At 43.9% G+C, this 20,512-nt stretch overlaps 1 protein-coding gene across 1 annotated transcript in view; it reads left to right on the top strand.

Annotated features, from left to right (window-relative positions):
- LOC134540921 (hemicentin-2) overlaps positions 1 to 20,512 on the top strand; it is a 140,117-nt gene that overhangs the window by 84,646 nt on the left and 34,959 nt on the right. Inside the window, exons 7-8 of the mRNA XM_063383995.1 lie at positions 3,467 to 3,754; positions 12,651 to 12,974. Of these exons, the coding sequence (XP_063240065.1) occupies positions 3,467 to 3,754; positions 12,651 to 12,974 (612 nt within the window). The remainder of the gene's footprint in view (positions 1 to 3,466; positions 3,755 to 12,650; positions 12,975 to 20,512) is intronic.

A 20,512-nucleotide genomic window follows, 5' to 3' on the forward strand; every position in this document is an offset into this window, starting at 1 on the left:
TTTTGAAGATATACATATCCCAGATTGGCATAACATAAAGTCTGTACTCTTTACATGTCTGAAGTATTGTCAATCAATGTGCTATGAGTTGTATTTTAAAAAAAGACTTCTCAAAATTTGTGAGTCACTACAAACTACTGTAAAAAGAGCACTGCATTAAACACATTTAATAAATGAAAGGCAAGGTGAAAAAAAAATTAAATGAATTTTAGGTATTGGCTGCAGGCAACCATTACCTCGCAGAAATTAACATTGAATATAATTACCATAAGTTAAACACGACTGTAGAAGGCTTGTAAGAAGAGATCAGCGTCGATGAAAATAAATAAATAGAGCAGTATAGCTGATCGCTCTTCGCTACCGTTACTTCAATCTTGAATTTCTTAAGTTACAATTTGTATGAATTAATGCAAACGGTTTGTTTCCCCTATACAAACCCAGCCAGAATAATGACAGTGGGTGCTGACCGGGTCGTGAAGTTGATGCTCAATGATGTACTCAAATATTTGTAAATGGAGTGTTCCCCCAACACACACACCACACATCCTCTGTATGGTGCCATATATGCTGGGAATAACAACTCTAATTGATGTTTGTAAATGTATTTACATATTATTATCATGGTGCCAGACAATGTTGTAATGGATCCATTCTTTCATGTATTCGAATGGTTGTAAATTGTATGTTCCCTTACCAGACCCACCGCGAATCCTGAGTGTGTGGCCGGACCGGCTGGTGATGGAACCGCTCTTAGATGTATCCAATGGTTTGTAAATGTTATGTCCCTAACCAGACCCACCGCGAATCCAGAGTGTGAAGCCGGACATGCTGGTGATGTAACCGCTCTTATATGTTTCCAATTTGTTTGTAAATGTTATGTCCCTCACCAGACCCACCGCGAATCCAGAGTGTGAGACCGGACCAGCTGGTGATGGAACCACTCTTAGATGTATCCAATGGTTTGTAAATGTTGTGTCCCTCACCAGACCCACCGCGAATCCTGAGTTTGTGGCCGTTCTGGCTGGTGATGGAACCGCTCTTAGATGTTGTTCCACTCATCTCTCTACACTTGCGTAACGTAAATGTCTCTTTGGAAAAAAAACTTTGGGAGACTGGTGGATCTTTTAGTTTCAAATACATAAATTACAAATGCAATTTCGTCTATATCAGTGCACCTACTTATTTTACTTTTGTAATTACTGGAAAAAGATCCAACAAAACATTGTAACAATAAACCTGATACAGAAATTAGTTCCTTGACATACATTATTTGACTAATGCATTATTTGTTAGACATTAATATGGTGGCGAATACACAAATTGTGTATTAATATTGGTTCGTAGGGTCGACCATTTGTAAAAAATATTACGAGATGACTTCCACCATAGTAAAAAATAAGAATAAACAATTAACAATAAGAATGAACAATCCCATGATGCTAATGATTGGCGTGTCGTGTAATTAAAGTTCTCTAATTATCGCATTTTGGCATGCTGTAGGTCTACCGGAGGATTTGGAAATATGATGTTTGGAAGTAGGTGCCCGAAGATGATGTTTCACGCTGTAGTTGGACTACCAGGGTGCCATAGCAGTCCTGGGTCCGAGGAAGAGAAAAAGCCTGCGGTCGCCATGCTTGCTCCGGCTCTTAAACCCTGTCTGTGAACAAGCCAAGTCCCACATGATTAGACCTGGTTCAGAAAGTCATTAAACGAGCAAAGATGCTCGCAAAAACGATGATGGTCAAGGAAGAGAATTGTTGCCGAAACTCACCTAAACAACTTGTGCCCGCCGGGAGGTGAGCGAAGACCGTCCCGAACAAGCGCGGTTGACGCGGACGCACTCATCATTGATAGAAATTAGAATTTAGCAAAATATTACTATTTATACATGGAACTCAGACTGACTAATTACAGTCTAAACAACTTAGGGAAAACATTCCTTTACGAGATGCTACATTCTCGTATGAAGGCAGAAGTGAAGTCTAGCTGTGGGCTGGCCGAGAATGCGAAGTAGTCAGTCTGATAGCGCAGCGCGAAATCTCTGTGCGGCGGGAGCGACTCTTAATTAAAACAGGCGCTTGCTTTCGAAAAAAGGGGGGACTTCGGCTTCCAGACCGAAAGGTTACGAAGATTTCCGAGTGGGGGGAAAAGAAACACCTGCCTCGATATCTCGACGTTGTCGTTAGCTGCCCGAGCGGAGCACAATCTCTTGGGTGGTGGCCGAAATAGAAAATAAATCTACTTGTGCATATCTCGCACGAAAGCTACTTCGAAAGCATGGGGCTTATGGAGGAGACTAGTGGGGCGCTCTGATGGCTTGTAGAAGAATTACAGGGCACTGCTTGTGGCATGAGTCGCCAGGGGGCAGGCTAAGTTGGCCCAAGACTCACAGCAGTTGCTATCTCCACCGCTAGAGATCGGAGGTGGTACTTTTGAAGACCTATGGCTAGCCTTGACTTAGGCAGGGGTTAGTGAGCGGTCAGTGCTCTGGACAGTATTCCCAGGAAAGACTGGAGAGTGAGGGAGTTGGAAATTGCAACGACGGTGGAACCCAGCTCTACAGAGCCCGGAGACATGACGGGACGTTGGGGAAACTGTCTCGTGATCATGCCATGGAGTTCTCATGTCAGGAGGTCTCTAACAACCGAGCTGCTTTGATAGCTTGCAGGGAATAGCAGTTCTTGTCACGGCTACAGGGGGAATTACAGGCGACGGGCGTGCATCAAAGCGAGGATAAGACGAGTCCACATGATGACTCACAAAGACTCGGCAAAACTCAGATCTGGCGCTGGGAACGGATTGGGGAGACTAGCATGACAAAGATTAGGTGGGAGTGTAGCAGAGAGCGGAAAAAGGTTAAGTTTTAGTTGTAAAATTGCTAGTAAAATTAAGGTTCAAAATTAAAATTTTAAAACTAAGCCAAAAAAATGCAAATTGGCGCGGCACAATGTATCCAATTGTTTGTAAATGTTGTGTCCCTCACCAGACCCACCGCGAATCCAGAGTGTGGGGCCGGACCGGCTGGTGATGGAACCGCTCTTAGATGTATCCAATGGTTTGTAAATGTTGTGTCCCTCACCAGACCCACCGCGAATCCTGAGTGTGGGGCCGGACCGGCTGGTGATGGAACCGCTCTTAGATGTATCCAATGGTTTGTAAATGTTGTGTCCCTCACCAGACCCACCGCGAATCCTGAGTGTGGGGCCGGACCGGCTGGTGATGGAACCGCTCTTAGATGTATCCAATGGTTTGTAAATGTTGTGTCCCTCACCAGACCCACCGCGAATCCTGAGTGTGAGGCCTGCCCAACTGGTGATTGAACCGCTCTTAGATGTATCCAATGGTTTGTAAATTTTGTGTCCCTCACCATACCCACCGCGAATCCTGAGTGTGGGGCTGGATGGGCTGGTGATGGAACCGCTCTTAGATGCATCCAATGGTTTGTAAATGTTGTGTCCCTCACCAGACCCACCGCGAATCCTGAGTGTGGGGCCGGACCGGCTGGTGACGGCGCCGCTCTTCTCCCAGGCCTCGCTCGCCTGCTCCGCGGAGGGCAACCCCAAGCCCACGTACCAGTGGCTGCAGAAGACCACGTCGCCCGACGCAGCGGTGCTGCTGCGCGGCTCAGGCCCGGAGCTGCTCGTGTCCAACGTCACGTACGACTACCAGGGCGAGTATGTGTGCAAGGCGACCAACGTGATCGGCGGCCGGGAGCGCGTCGTGCAGAGCGAGACCATCGCCGTTCAGGTCGTTGGTGAGTTGTCGAGACACTCTACACCAGCGGTTCCCAACCCCCTTCAGCTGGTGACCCACCTTTCCTTGTAGGAACACCTCCATGGTCTATCGGTCTGTGGTGGAGTTAAAACCTTATTTGTAGGGACACCTGTATTTCGCGATTTCATTTCATGTCCAGGTATTTCACAAAACACTGTAGCTTTTTCTAAGAGTAATTGCAAATTGTGAGGGTGCAGCAGTTCGGTGACCACATTCTCATTGGCCCCGTCAAGAGCGGGGCGACACCTCTCACCTACCTCAGCCAATAACCACAGGAGAAAAGCTACAGTATTTTGTGAAATACCTTGACACTAAATGTATTCGCGAAATACAGGTGTCCCTACTTATTTGTATCGTATGCCTTCCTTATGTATGTATAATTTACCGTTAAATATTGCAAAATATAAATATATATATGCTTCTTTTAAGATACCGATTTATGATTGATAAACAATTTGTGTTCTGATTTGAATATTGGTGACAAAATGTAAGAAGCACTCTGTAGCATGTAGCAAACCAGTTATTTATTTAACAATAGATAAGTGTTTGCACACAATTCTATTTTGTTTTGAGTTTTCGTATCTTTTCTTATGGTTTATTCGATGGTTTCTGATAGTTTTAGGATCGAGTCGTCCACTAGTGAGTCGCGACCCACCGTTTGGGAACCGCTTCTCTATACCTTTTAGGCTCTGTGGCTAGAGCTCCCAGCTTAGGAGACAAGGGTCTTGGGTTTCATTCCAAGGAATGTTGATCTGGCTGTGTTATGTCTATCTTAAAATGTAACTCTCACTGAACTAAGAAAAAAAAAGTGAAGTCTATGGGTTGTCTCAGGATAGCTAGAGCTTCCGAGATTTTGCGTCGGAAAACCTGGCTTTTAATTTTATTATTTTTTTTTTATTTTTTTAAAAATGAATTGGAAGGGGCAAATAACTTTGTACAATGTTTTTTCGATTAATATCAAGATAAATATTCCCCTAATCATTCTGTGAAACCCGAATGCTTAAGTTTAAATGTTTATATATAAAGAGCACAATGAAGTAAAAAATGATTTTTTTACGTTTACATAAATACACAGTGAGATAATACATTTGAAAATATTAGTGACAGAGTTTGCAATGCGATTGAAGAAGGCTCCCAGATGGTGAAAAGTCAGCCTGTTATATGTCGATGCTAGGATTCTGACAAAAAATCGATGGGCGATTTAGATGGCACTCAAGGTAAAACCTAGTTCCGGTTTTGGCTTTAAGGTCTGGTAAATTATTTTGTATTATATTAAATTGAAAATCAAGAGTAATTTTGCCTTTGAAAGGGCCAATGCACAAAAAAATTGTATGCATATAGATATGATGAACATTTATGTTTGGTGTTTGTAGAATAATGTGCCAATGGTGTTAGGCTACTGGATGTTAAGAAACGAATGAATGGTTGTTCTTTTTATTACAGCTACTGATATGATGTTGTGTACGGCCTTCTGCTTTGGTTTGTGCTAGTGTAAATGTACCCAGGGTACTGGTTACACCGGAAAGTGATTGGACATTGCTATTATCGGTGATGTAGTTGATTTGTGATAGGTTATGTGTGCGAAAATTTTGAGGCGTGTCCGGGTTCATTTCATAGTCCGTTAGTGGTGCCACACCGCGCCCACCGATAGTTCCGGTACACCTCGCGTAGTACCTCAATAGTGGTACCCAGAAAAAAAAAGATAGCCACTCAGCCAGTGTTCCAGATCTGTTCAACTGGTGATGAGTGCTGGTTAGATGTTTGGCGAGTGCTGGTTCAGATGGTCGGAGAGTTATCCTCCCGAGTGCTGGTTCAGATGGTCGGAGAGTTGTTCTCCTGAGTGCTGGTTCAGATGGTTGGAGAGTGTCCTCCTGAGTGCTGGTTGAGATGGTCGGAGAGTTGTTCTCCTGAGTGCTGGTTCAGATGGTCGGAGAGTTATCCTCCCGAGTGCTGGTTCAGATGGTCGGAGAGTTGTCCTCCTGAGTGCTGGTTCAGATGGTCGGAGAGTTATCCTCCCGAGTGCTGGTTCAGATGGTCGGAGAGTTTTTCTCCTGAGTGCTGGTTCAGATGGTTGGAGAGTTGTCCTCCTGAGTGCTGGTTGAGATGGTCGGAGAGTTGTTCTCCTGAGTGCTGGTACAGATGGTCGGAGAGTTATCCTCCCGAGTGCTGGTTCAGATGGTCGGAGAGTTATCCTCCCGAGTGCTGGTTCAGATGGTTGGAGAGTTGTCCTCCTGAGTGCTGGTTCAGATGGTCGGAGAGTTATCCTCCCGAGTGCTGGTTCAGATGGTCGGAGAGTTGTTCTCCTGAGTGCTGGTTCAGATGGTTGGAGAGTTGTCCTCCTGAGTGTTGGTTCAGATGGTCGGAGAGTTGTTCTCCTGAGTGCTGGTTCAGATGGTTGGAGAGTTGTCCTCCTGAGTGCTGGTTCAGATGGTCGGAGAGTTGTTCTCCTGAGTGCTGGTTCAGATGGTTGGAGAGTTGTCCTCCCGAGTGCTGGTTCAGATGGTCGGAGAGTTGTTCTCCTGAGTGCTGGTTCAGATGGTTGGAGAGTTGTCCTCCCGAGTGCTGGTTCAGATGGTCGGAGAGTTTTTCTCCTGAGTGCTGGTTCAGATGGTCGGAGAGTTTTTCTCCTGAGTGCTGGTTCAGATGGTTGGAGAGTTGTCCTCCTGAGTGCTGGTTGAGATGGTCGGAGAGTTGTTCTCCTGAGTGCTGGTTCAGATGGTCGGAGAGTTATCATCCCGAGTGCTGGTTCAGATGGTCGGAGAGTTGTCCTCCTGAGTGCTGGTTCAGATGGTCGGAGAGTTATCCTCCCGAGTGCTGGTTCAGATGGTCGGAGAGTTTTTCTCCTGAGTGCTGGTTCAGATGGTTGGAGAGTTGTCCTCCTGAGTGCTGGTTGAGAGGTCGGAGAGTTGTTCTCCTGAGTGCTGGTTCAGATGGTTGGAGAGTTGTCCTCCCGAGTGCTGGTTCAGATGGTCGGAGAGTTTTTCTCCTGAGTGCTGGTTCAGATGGTTGGAGAGTTGTCCTCCTGAGTGCTGGTTCAGATTGTCGGAGAGTTGTTCTCCTGAGTGCTGGTTCAGATGGTTGGAGAGTTGTCCTCCTGAGTGCTGGTTCAGATGGTCGGAGAGTTGTCCTCCTGAGTGCTGGTTCAGATGGTCGGAGAGTTGTTCTCCTGAGTGCTGGTTCAGATGGTTGGAGAGTTGTCCTCCCGAGTGCTGGTTCAGATGGTCGGAGAGTTTTTCTCCTGAGTGCTGGTTCAGATGGTTGGAGAGTTGTCCTCCTGAGTGCTGGTTCAGATTGTCGGAGAGTTGTCCTCCTGAGTGCTGGTTCAGATGGTCGGAGAGTTGTTCTCCTGAGTGCTGGTTCAGATGGTTGGAGAGTTGTCCTCCCGAGTGCTGGTTCAGATGGTCGGAGAGTTTTTCTCCTGAGTGCTGGTTCAGATGGTTGGAGAGTTTTTCTCCTGAGTGCTGGTTCAGATTGTCGGAGAGTTGTTCTCCTGAGTGCTGGTTCAGATGGTTGGAGAGTTGTCCTCCTGAGTGCTGGTTCAGATGGTCGGAGAGTTGTTCTCCTGAGTGCTGGTTCAGATGGTTGGAGAGTTGTCCTCCCGAGTGCTGGTTCAGATGGTCGGAGAGTTGTTCTCCTGAGTGCTGGTTCAGATGGTTGGAGAGTTGTCCTCCCGAGTGCTGGTTAAGATGGTCGGAGAGTTTTTCTCCTGAGTGCTGGTTCAGATGGTCGGAGAGTTTTTCTCCTGAGTGCTGGTTCAGATGTTTGGAGAGTTGTCCTCCTGAGTGCTGGTTGAGATGGTCGGAGAGTTGTTCTCCTGAGTGCTGGTTCAGATGGTCGGAGAGTTATCCTCCCGAGTGCTGGTTCAGATGGTCGGAAAGTTATCATCCCGAGTGCTGGTTCAGATGGTCGGAGAGTTGTCCTCCTGAGTGCTGGTTCAGATGGTCGGAGAGTTATCCTCCCGAGTGCTGGTTCAGATGGTCGGAGAGTTGTCCTCCTGAGTGCTGGTTCAGATGGTTGGAGAGTTGCCCTCCTGAGTGCTGGTTGAGAGGTCGGAGAGTTGTTCTCTTGAGTGCTGGTTCAGATGGTCGGAGAGTTGTCCTCCTGAGTGCTGGTTCAGATGGTCGGAGAGTTGTTCTCCTGAGTGCTGGTTCAGATGGTCGGAGAGTTGTCCTCCTGAGTGCTGGTTCAGATGGTCGGAGAGTTGTTCTCCTGAGTGCTGGTTCAGATGGTCGGAGAGTTGTCCTCCTGAGTGCTGGTTCAGATGGTCGGAGAGTTGTTCTCCTGAGTGCTGGTTCAGATGGTTGGAGAGTTGTCCTCCCGAGTGCTGGTTCAGATGGTCGGAGAGTTGTCCTCCTGAGTGCTGGTTCAGATGGTCGGAGAGTTGTTCTCCTGAGTGCTGGTTCAGATGGTCGGAGAGTTGTCCTCCTGAGTGCTGGTTCAGATGGTCGGAGAGTTGTTCTCCTGAGTGCTGGTTCAGATGGTCGGAGAGTTGTCCTCCTGAGTGCTGGTTCAGATGGTCGGAGAGTTGTTCTCCTGAGTGCTGGTTCAGATGGTTGGAGAGTTGTCCTCCCGAGTGCTGGTTCAGATGGTCGGAGAGTTTTTCTCCTGAGTGCTGGTTCAGATGGTTGGAGAGTTGTCCTCCTGAGTGCTGGTTCAGATTGTCGGAGAGTTGTCCTCCTGAGTGCTGGTTCAGATGGTTGGAGAGTTGTCCTCCTGAGTGCTGGTTGAGATGGTCGGAGAGTTGTTCTCCTGAGTGCTGGTTCAGATGGTCGGAGAGTTATCATCCCGAGTGCTGGTTCAGATGGTCGGAGAGTTGTCCTCCTGAGTGCTGGTTCAGATGGTCGGAGAGTTATCCTCCCGAGTGCTGGTTCAGATGGTCGGAGAGTTTTTCTCCTGAGTGCTGGTTCAGATGGTTGGAGAGTTGTCCTCCTGAGTGCTGGTTGAGAGGTCGGAGAGTTGTTCTCCTGAGTGCTGGTTCAGATGGTTGGAGAGTTGTCCTCCCGAGTGCTGGTTCAGATGGTCGGAGAGTTTTTCTCCTGAGTGCTGGTTCAGATGGTTGGAGAGTTGTCCTCCTGAGTGCTGGTTCAGATTGTCGGAGAGTTGTTCTCCTGAGTGCTGGTTCAGATGGTTGGAGAGTTGTCCTCCTGAGTGCTGGTTCAGATGGTCGGAGAGTTGTCCTCCTGAGTGCTGGTTCAGATGGTCGGAGAGTTGTTCTCCTGAGTGCTGGTTCAGATGGTTGGAGAGTTGTCCTCCCGAGTGCTGGTTCAGATGGTCGGAGAGTTTTTCTCCTGAGTGCTGGTTCAGATGGTTGGAGAGTTGTCCTCCTGAGTGCTGGTTCAGATTGTCGGAGAGTTGTCCTCCTGAGTGCTGGTTCAGATGGTCGGAGAGTTGTTCTCCTGAGTGCTGGTTCAGATGGTTGGAGAGTTGTCCTCCCGAGTGCTGGTTCAGATGGTCGGAGAGTTTTTCTCCTGAGTGCTGGTTCAGATGGTTGGAGAGTTTTTCTCCTGAGTGCTGGTTCAGATTGTCGGAGAGTTGTTCTCCTGAGTGCTGGTTCAGATGGTTGGAGAGTTGTCCTCCTGAGTGCTGGTTCAGATGGTCGGAGAGTTGTTCTCCTGAGTGCTGGTTCAGATGGTTGGAGAGTTGTCCTCCCGAGTGCTGGTTCAGATGGTCGGAGAGTTGTTCTCCTGAGTGCTGGTTCAGATGGTTGGAGAGTTGTCCTCCCGAGTGCTGGTTAAGATGGTCGGAGAGTTTTTCTCCTGAGTGCTGGTTCAGATGGTCGGAGAGTTTTTCTCCTGAGTGCTGGTTCAGATGTTTGGAGAGTTGTCCTCCTGAGTGCTGGTTGAGATGGTCGGAGAGTTGTTCTCCTGAGTGCTGGTTCAGATGGTCGGAGAGTTATCCTCCCGAGTGCTGGTTCAGATGGTCGGAAAGTTATCATCCCGAGTGCTGGTTCAGATGGTCGGAGAGTTGTCCTCCTGAGTGCTGGTTCAGATGGTCGGAGAGTTATCCTCCCGAGTGCTGGTTCAGATGGTCGGAGAGTTGTCCTCCTGAGTGCTGGTTCAGATGGTTGGAGAGTTGCCCTCCTGAGTGCTGGTTGAGAGGTCGGAGAGTTGTTCTCTTGAGTGCTGGTTCAGATGGTCGGAGAGTTGTCCTCCTGAGTGCTGGTTCAGATGGTCGGAGAGTTGTTCTCCTGAGTGCTGGTTCAGATGGTCGGAGAGTTGTCCTCCTGAGTGCTGGTTCAGATGGTCGGAGAGTTGTTCTCCTGAGTGCTGGTTCAGATGGTCGGAGAGTTGTTCTCCTGAGTGCTGGTTCAGATGGTTGGAGAGTTGTCCTCCTGAGTGCTGGTTCAGATGGTCGGAGAGTTGTTCTCCTGAGTGCTGGTTCAGATGGTTGGAGAGTTGTCCTCCTGAGTGCTGGTTCACATGGTCGGAGAGTTGTTCTCCTGAGTGCTGGTTCAGATGGTTGGAGAGTTGTCCTCCCGAGTGCTGGTTCAGATGGTCGGAGAGTTGTTCTCCTGAGTGCTAGTTCAGATGGTCGGAGAGTTGTCCTCCCGAGTGCTGGTTCAGATGGTCGGAGAGTTTTTCTCCTGAGTGCTGGTTCAGATGGTTGGAGAGTTGTCCTCCTGAGTGCTGGTTCAGATTGTCGGAGAGTTGTTCTCCTGAGTGCTGGTTCAGATGGTTGGAGAGTTGTCCTCCTGAGTGCTGGTTCAGATGGTCGGAGAGTTGTTCTCCTGAGTGCTGGTTCAGATGGTTGGAGAGTTGTCCTCCCGAGTGCTGGTTCAGATGGTCGGAGAGTTGTTCTCCTGAGTGCTGGTTCAGATGGTCGGAGAGTTTTTCTCCTGAGTGCTGGTTCAGATGGTCGGAGAGTTGTTCTCCTGAGTGCTGGTTCAGATGGTCGGAGAGTTGTTCTCCTGAGTGCTGGTTCAGATGGTTGGAGAGTTGCCCTCCTGAGTGCTGGTTGAGAGGTCGGAGAGTTGTCCTCTTGAGTGCTCGTTCAGATGGTCGGAGAGTTTTTCTCCTGAGTGCTGGTTCAGATGGTCGGAGAGTTTTTCTCCTGAGTGCTGGTTCAGATGGTTGGAGAGTTGTCCTTCTGAGTGCTGGTTGAGATGGTCGAAGAGTTGTTCTCCTGAGTGCTGGTTCAGATGGTCGGAGAGTTATCCTCCTGAGTGGTGGTTCAGATGGTCGGAGAGTTGTTCTCCTGAGTGCTGGTTCAGATGGTTGGAGAGTTGTCCTCCCGAGTGCTGGTTAAGATGGTCGGAGAGTTTTTCTCCTGAGTGCTGGTTCAGATGGTCGGAGAGTTGTTCTCCTGAGTGCTGGTTCAGATGGTTGGAGAGTTGCCCTCCTGAGTGCTGGTTGAGAGGTCGGAGAGTTGTCCTCTTGAGTGCTGGTTCAGATGGTCGGAGAGTTTTTCTCCTGAGTGCTGGTTCAGATGGTCGGAGAGTATTCTCCTGAGTGCTGGTTCAGATGGTTGGAGAGTTGTCCTTCTGAGTGCTGGTTGAGATGGTCGAAGAGTTGTTCTCCTGAGTGCTGGTTCAGATGGTCGGAGAGTTATCCTCCTGAGTGCTGGTTCAGATGGTCGGAGAGTTGTTCTCCTGAGTGCTGGTTCAGATGGTTGGAGAGTTGTTCTCCTGAGTGCTGGTTCAGATGGTTGGAGAGTTGTTCTCCTGAGTGCTGGTTCAGATGGTCGGAGAGTTGTTCTCCTGAGTGCTGGTTCAGATGGTTGGAGAGTTGTCCTCCCGAGTGCTGGTTCAGATGGTCGGAGAGTTGTTCTCCTGAGTGCTGGTTCAGATGGTTGGAGAGTTGTCCTCCCGAGTGCTGGTTGAGATGGTCGAAGAGTTGTTCTCCTGAGTGCTGGTTCAGATGGTTGGAGAGTTGTCCTCCCGATTGCTGTTTCAGATGGTCGGAGAGTTGTTCTCCTGAGTGCTGGTTCAGATGGTTGGAGAGTTGTCCTCCCGAGTGCTGGTAAGATGGTCGGAGAGTTTTTCTCCTGAGTGCTGGTTCAGATGGTCGGAGAGTTGTTCTCCTGAGTGCTGGTTCAGATGGTTGGAGAGTTGTCCTCCTGAGTGCTGGTTCAGATGGTCGGAGAGTTATCCTCCCAAGTGCTGGTTCAGATGGTCGGAGAGTTTTTCTCCTGAGTGCTGGTTCAGATGGTTGGAGAGTTGCCCTCCTGAGTGCTGGTTGAGAGGTCGGAGAGTTGTCCTCTTGAGTGCTGGTTCAGATGGTCGGAGAGTTTTTCTCCTGAGTGCTGGTTCAGATGGTCGGAGAGTTTTTCTCCTGAGTGCTGGTTCAGATGGTCGGAGAGTTATCATCCCGAGTGCTGGTTCAGATGGTCGGAGAGTTGTCCTCCTGAGTGCTGGTTCAGATGGTCGGAGAGTTATCCTCCCGAGTGCTGGTTCAGATGGTCGGAGAGTTATCCTCCCGAGTGCTGGTTCAGATGGTCGGAAAGTTGTCCTCCTGAGTGCTGGTTCAGATGGTCGGAGAGTTATCCTTCCGAGTGTTGGTTCAGATGGTCGGAGAATTGTTCTCCTGAGTGCTGGTTAAGATGGTCGGAAAGTTGTCCTCCTGAGTGCTGGTTCAGATGGTCGGAGAGTTATCCTTCCGAGTGTTGGTTCAGATGGTCGGAGAATTGTTCTCCTGAGTGCTGGTTGAGATGGTCGGAGAGTTGTTCTCCTGAGTGCTGGTTGAGATGGTCGGAGGGTTGTTCTCCTGAGTGCTGGTCCAGATGGTCGGAGGATTGTTCTCCTGAGTGCTGGTTCAGATGGTTGGAGAGTTGTCCTCCTGAGTGCTGTTTCAGATGGTTGGAGAGTTGTTCTCCTGAGTGTTAGTTGAGATGGTCGGATGGAGAGTCGTGCTGCTCAGCCTGGTGACGCGTGCTCGCAGGCGCGCCGCTGGTGCTGCGCCAGGCGGCGCCGGGCGAGGTGGTGGTGGCGCGCGGCCAGGACGCGCTGCTGAGCCTGGTGGTGTGCGCGGACCCGCGGCCGCGCCTCGCGGCCTGGGAGTGGGGCAGCCTCAGGCTGGAGGCCGGCGCGGACCTGGGCCGCTACCGCGCCGACCAGCTGGCCCAGGACTCGCGCGAGGACTGCTACGAGGCCAGGCTGCACGTGGCGGGCGCCGACCCGGCCGACGCGCGCAGCTACTACCTCGCCGTGCAGAACGACAAGGGCGAGGACCGCCACGCCGTGCAGCTCGCCGTCACAGGTCACTACTACAACAACAACATTCGCGGGTTCATTTCGCGATAGGCTAAAATACAAATAGTTGAAGACTGCCATGCTAAACCTTGTAAGTGCCAAACCGGGCGAAATGTGTATTCATGTAAAAATAGGTTGTAAGTGCCATGCTTTTTCATGTGTTAAAATATGGTGATGATTGTGGTGCTCCAAGTGGCAAAATATGTTATGTGAATCTCAAAACGTTGTAAGTGCCATAGTGCGAGTGCATCACATTTTTCCTTCTCTTGAACATTTTAGTCGATGGCACTTACAACGTTTTGGCATGGCAGTCTTCAGTTATACCTAGGGTCATGCAGATTTCGCAAAAAGATTCCGAGACTAGATGAAAGTTAAAACACTGTATCATCGTCTGTGTTTCGTGATTGTGTGAGTTTCTTCCCAGGTGCATGACGATTGTTAAAACACAAATCACAGTAATTCATTGCGGAAGTAAATGCGTCCTGAGTGGCTCGGTCATACAAGGCAACTACTTCTCTCGCCAGACGGCCGCCAATCACAAGGAAGAAACCGCTGGTGCGCGCATACCTTGTTGCAGACTAATAGGCGTTCAGCTTTATTCGTGAAAAATGCCTGCCCCTAGTCACTGTAAATCTGGAGGACTGAGGGCCAATTAGAGACCCACACTCAATAGAAGTGTCGAATCACAGGCCACCCAGTCGAGACGACTCGCAAGTCAGCAGCCAATGTACAGGTGGCATTGGCCCGAGTGTGTAGAGGATATTGGAGTCTATCCTGGAGGTCATTGAACCCGCGAATTTTTCCGGTCTCTAACAATTAAGAGTTCTTGAGCCGAAAGGCTAATGATTACTATACTAGGCGGTGGTTCCATATGTGTTGCGGCTGCTCGCAATGCCCTTGTGAGCCATGACCAGAGGATTTCATTGGTCACAGCGTTTCTTTGTTTCCGGTGGTCAACAATGGGTATGAAATTTGGTGTAGGAACTCGAATCGTCTGCAGACTACTTATAATAATAACAATTTAATTCCCCCTTTTTTAACACTTTGTAAACAATATTCACGTAACTAACCAGGAAATTTAGCACTCACGAAAGCAAGCTTGTATGTGAGTGCATCTAGTCACTTCAATTTTACATGCGGTGTTTCGACAAATGTAAACATTTGTAAATGTATAAATTTCTGAGAAATAAAATACATAAAATATAACCTAAGAAACGTTACATTGGTTTCATAAAGATGAAAGCTATAAAGAGCATCTCACTCCCAATCTGTAGAGGCAGGCATTTTTCGCGGAAAAAAAATCTGAACGGTTGTTAGACTGCAAGAAGGTATACCTGCAACAGCGTATTTCTTCTTTTGTAATTGTTGGCCGTCTGCGAGAGAAATAATTCTATTATTTGACCGAGCCACTTAGGAAGCGTTTACTTCCGCACTGAATTAATGTCATTGGTGTACGTGTAATTCAAAGAAATTCTCCCAATCACGAAACACATACGATACTACAGTGTTTAAGCTTTTTTTTTTCGCGAAATATGCATGCCCCTACCAATTTGCTACTAAACTGTACTATTCATAGTCCAGCACCAATCGAGCCGCCCAAAATTCCGATTTTTTTTATTCCAGTGAATTCCAGCCATCAGGTTACATAACTCTACTGTTGTGGTCTTATGTTCGCTTATGGGTTATTTGGTTTCTCTCCGTTTTCGTTTCAATGAAAATTGTTTCATGTTTTCTAGTGGGCAGTGCTTTATTTTTATTTATTCATTGCCTTATTTTAAGTGGCGAATTTAAGGCGTACCGCTTTGTCTTACACTAAACCACATACATCTTTACTAACTAAGTACATGCACAGTAAACCTGATAAATGTTATAGCCTACACATACCAAAAAACGTCAAAAATACATTTAAATAAAAACTGACGTAAAATATCAGCACAAATATGAAAATAACCAAAAATTAGCATATAAGAAAACACATGAGCTATCTGAAGTATAAAATATAGGGCCATGCATATTTCGCGAAAAGATTCCAAGACCAGCTGAAAGCCAAAACACTGTAACATCGTCTGTGTTTCGTGATTAGATGAGTTTCTTTCAGGTGCGTGACGATTGTTAAAACACCAATCACAGTAATTCATTGCGGAAGCAGATGCGTCCTGAGTGGCCCAGCCAAACAAGGCAACTACTTCTCTCGCAGACGGACGCCAATCACAAGGAAGAAACCAACGGTGCGCGTATACCTTGTTGCAGTCTAGTAGGCGTTCAGCTTTATTCGCGATAAATGCCAGCCCCTAGGCATATATTATACCTTGGTGTGGCCATAGCATTGAATTTTCTGGATTATAGGCAATTTACTGTAGTATTAAATAAGTGATTTTCCTGTAAATTCCTTTGGATAGCTCTCTTGAATTTTTTGATGTTCACAAAATTTCTGATCAGATAGTACTTTACGAAAAAAATTTTTGGATCTGTGAAGGGTCACTCAGGCAATATATATTTTACCACTAATTAGATACTATTTTATATAAACTGTTACACAGTTTAAGGGGAAAAACATTAAATACTGGAGAGCTGTGTCTAAATAAATTTACAAAAATGCCATAAAATATTAGTAATATTCTTTAAATAAAATAACCAAAATTGCGTACGAAACCAAGCCTTAAAAGGCGATTGAGCCCTAACACAATATTTATTTCTAAAAATTCAACCACCTCACTCCGTATCAGAGGTTTCGCCGCCATTTCATACAATTCAAGTAATATTTTTATTTTAACGACCATTCACTTTTAACCTGAATACACTGTTATCGAATGTTAACAAATTTTGTATCTTATAACACATGTAGATCAGTTTTATTTTCGGTTTTAGTTTTAGTCAGTAGATATTTTCGTTGAGCTTATTTTCGATTAAATAATATTGGGTCTTTGGTGACTAATATTTTGTAAACTTAATTTGCAATTATTTATTAAACTATATTTTTATGTATTGTTAAAATTAATTATTTTTATGTGAAGTTTTTAACTTCAACACTTATTTAAAGATGCTGATAGAGCGCTAGGTAGCCAATTCTAAATTTAATACATGGAAAACATAAATATATAAACCTAAAGTTTGTGTATTTTAAATACAATGTCTTGATTTAAGTTTTTTTATTGAGAGTATGCGATTAGTGTTGCGCACAGCCGTTTACTCTCCAAACAATTTAAAACAACTTATATTTTGAGATCAAAAAAATCCTGTACTAAAGAAGGTAACTTTTACATCAAGAAAGCAGTCGTCTATTTAAGTGACTTTGCAAGCTTTCTTTTAATTGACTGTAAATATATATGCTAAAACAAATACCTACTGTTTGAAACAAAATAAGTTTTCCTAAATGAGCCTTAGTTTCAATGGCATACAAGAAAGTTCATCTTATGTTATCTGGGAAAACATTTACCAAGTATTTTAAAGAAATTTATTATTGTTAACTAAAAATTGTTATAGTTTACACGACCATATCATTTATGACATCTTTTCTAAGTAAACTGCCCATTTTATCAATAAAGTAAATAGCAAAATTTAAGAGCTAGTATTTTCCATTTAAATAATAATAATGCAGTTTTATTTACTGAAAAAATTACAAAAGTATGTTTTTAAAAGAAGCTCTTCAAATCAATTAAAAAATATAATGTAGGACAAAATATGACTGAAAAATAAAACGGCATCTGTAATGTGAGAATCCATTGACAAACATCGCTCAGCAAAACAATGAAATTAAATCATATGTATATCTGTATCAACGCCAGGAAATTGTAAATGGGCTAAAAAAAAAAAAATACACACACATCCCAATAAAGTACACGGTTATTGCGAATAATTATTTGACCGCATGGCAACACATGCGAGAAGTCGCTGAATGTCAAATAGACTCGTGGATGACTAATTAATAGACAAATATGCATCTGATTACCATCCAGAAACGTAAATAAGTAATTTATCAATTCATTTCGGGATTAATAACTTATTGTTTACAATTCACGCAAAAATTCCGGCAATGTCAATAGAATATATTGCGGCAAAAAATTAGTTAATTAATTGTTAATTAGCTGTCATCGCAACTTCGATCTCGTTGGGATGAAAAAGTGAACTCATATTTAGTTGGAAAAGTGCTCGCAGGCTTCTACGTAAAATAAAAAATATTATGCCAATTTTATAATGAATTATTATTATTGCTTAAGGCTCTGTATCACGCCATGTTGAATTTCTTCCTTTTTATCATTACTTTTATTAAATCAGAAATAATAAAATTGTAACTCAATACCTCTTTTGCATTTGTTATTCTGCCACAAATATTTTTAGCAGATAATCACTTAGTGTAACATCATGGATGTCAATAGGTGCGCACTTTTTTTACATTAAGTAAACATCTGGGGGAGATTTATATCGCCGAGGTTTCACGAACGATGGATTTTCTAAAAGTAAATTATAATTTAAAATATTAATAACCATTAATTATAAGTTTAATATTGATGTTTTATTATTAATTTTAGAGGGCCATAGTAATTAATTTGGTAAGGTTAGTAATTTTGTGTGCAAAGTTGGTACTTGCTATTGCTTCTAGATTCTTTGAGGAGTCTTCTAGAATTGTTTTTAATGTAGCATTTTAGTTATAGTTTTAGTAGCTAATATTTAATCAATTTATTTAATTATTTAATCAATATTTATTTGATTCTAAAAGTACGTGAAGGTATTTTGGACCTTAAGTTTTACGTGCGGTGGTTTAATAAACTTGCGAAATGTGACATCTGCCCACGCAGTTAGCGCAGGCCCCTGAAGGGTTAAGTGGGGTAAGAAGTAGAAGTTGAGCAGCTGTTGAGTGCGTGGAGGGAAGAGAGTGTGTGAGAACGTCCTATGTCGTGTCTCATGTCTTACGTGGCAGAGAGGATCGACTTTGGATTTACGTGTTTTTTTAATGAAAAATGTCGGTGGAACGTGTACTGGGGATCAAGGCCCCCCCCCCCCCCACAAGGGTGGGGCTGGGTGGACCCCTGGGTCCAGGGCCAAACTCGGTTTATTTTTAAATATTTAACTATTATAAATTAGCAATTTAGCAATTGAGAATGAACTGGCCACGAATCTTGACTTTTCCGATGTAATTGATGATTTTTTGACCGAAGAAAGCTCGAATAACTGTTTTTAAGTTAAGAAGTCTTATTTTGTAGCCAGTGTCTATGATTTACATAGATCGTAATTTTATTTTTCTGTAACCATTTTCATTTTTTATCTCAGCGAGTGAAATAAATAAACATACTCGCTGAGGTTATTTTAAAGTAAAATAATTTTTTATGAATAAAGCTTATTTAAGACTTATAAAATAGTAACCATTATAATTATACCCTGTATTTTCAGGTTAAATAACATTTCAAAAAGAGTTTAGGTAAGAAATAACCGTGCCATTATAATGTAGCGCGTGACTGTAAAATTGTGGAGGGGGAAGGAGGCGCGTCTCCTATCCTTGGTCCAGAGCCCGTAATCGAATGTGTGAGCCATGCTGGTGATACATCCATGATGTTACGCGAAGTGAATACATGTGTCAGAACCACAAATGCAAGTGAGTTATTGAGTTCAAATTTTAAAAATAACTTTTAAATAAAACTAATAAGGGACTGGAAAAATTCGCGGGTTCAATGACCTCCAGGCTAGACTCCACGATCCTGTGCACACTCGGGCAAACGTCACCTGTTCATTGGCTGCTGACTCGTGAGGCGTCTCCATTGGGAGACTCGTGATTCGACACTGCTTTGACTGGGGGTCTATAATTGGCCCACAGTCCTCCAGGTTAACAGGGAACCAATGGCAGAAGTTGCATAAAAATACAATTATTTTCATTCTAGCATATCGAGAAATGAATCTGCGAATTTTTCCGGTCTCTACTAATAATGAAAAAAGAGCGCATGCAACTCCATACATGTGAAATAAATGAAACTTCTTTGGAAATTCAAGCCTCAACTCGTAAGTATATCGTAAGAGGTAAAAAGGCAGAGAAAGAAAATGAGAGAAAAATTATAATTTTCTTAATAAACAGGAATTAACAAAATTATTACTAACTTCAAAATAACAGCTGAAGATATCAATAATTAATGATCAATCAATAACGATTAATTTACAATAAATATTTGTTGAAATAATCACACCATAAAATGTTATGTTAAGAATTTCAGAAACACAACTAGGTATAGGGCCTAGGTTGAAAACCATTCTAACTAAAATTTATACACGTTCTAAAAATTAAATCAACTTCAATAAATTTTATTCTCAACAACCTGTACAATATAGCTTAGTATATTACCCAGGAAAACCAATAATAAAATTTAATTACGAGATTGTTTTTTTAAAATTTTTTTTCAATTATTTAAGATTCCATTTTTTATTAGAAATTTGATTAAAATAGAAAACAAATTTTAAAAAACCAGTACTAACAAAATTATAACTCACTTCAAAATAACAGCTCAGGATAACAAAAACTATTGATCAATCAATATTGATTCAATAAAAATAAATGTTACTTTTAAAATTATCACACTATAAAGAAAATTTGTTTAGTAAGTATCAAAGCTATAATCGATTATAGTAAAATGTTTTTTAATTTAATTTTACATTGTATATAGTTAAGGTGTTATCGAGCATTTTAAAAGGGTGATTTTGTACTTCTGCAAATATCACCTTATCGTTAGTTGATAGTACAAAAGATTTTGCCAATAAACTACAAAGACCTATAGCAATGTATTCACAGGTATTGATAATGTTCTGCCGTCGAATGAATGAACAATGAGTAAAATGTCCGCCGCTCCACGACGCGAAAATTAATGGCATGGTCCTTTATCACAGTAATTATTGACATTATAACCATATTGCCACGAAGTGAAAGTAAAAACCATTAATAGTCCACGCAGGGGACATGTTAAAACTTTTTTAAAACTAGAATATTTTTGTTAAACTTAACATATTTACGCACTCGTGGGCTAATAATTATAATAAGATGTAGGTATCATATAGGTACTTAAACAATAATTCTTAACAATTAATTACCCTGTCAAACTGAAGCGTGGAAAGCATTACTTACAAGCTAAAAATATTTAGTTACACAGCGAAAACGAAATCCATATAACACTTATTAATAGAGACCTGAAAAATTCGCGAATTCATTTCATGTTATGCAAAAATTCAAATAATTAGGCTATACCTTAGTGCTGCTTTTGCCATTGGTTCACTATTTAATCTAGATGAATAAGGGCCAATTAGAGACCCTCACTCATAGAAGTGTCGAATCACAGGCCACCCAGTCGAGACGACTCACAAGTCAGCAGCCAATGTACAGGTGGTATTTTCCCGAGTGTGTAGAGGATATTGGAGTCTATCCTGGAGGTCATTGAACCCGCGAATTTTTCCGGTCTCTACTTATTAACAATACTGATTTACACTATTAATAGTTATAATAAGTACCATAAAGAACACTTTTTTCAAGCGAATATGACCCGTGGCGTGGTGCACAACAATAAGCTCAGACACCGT

This window comes from Bacillus rossius, chromosome 17, assembly GCF_032445375.1.
Source record: "Bacillus rossius redtenbacheri isolate Brsri chromosome 17, Brsri_v3, whole genome shotgun sequence".
Lineage (NCBI taxonomy): Eukaryota > Metazoa > Arthropoda > Insecta > Phasmatodea > Bacillidae > Bacillus > Bacillus rossius.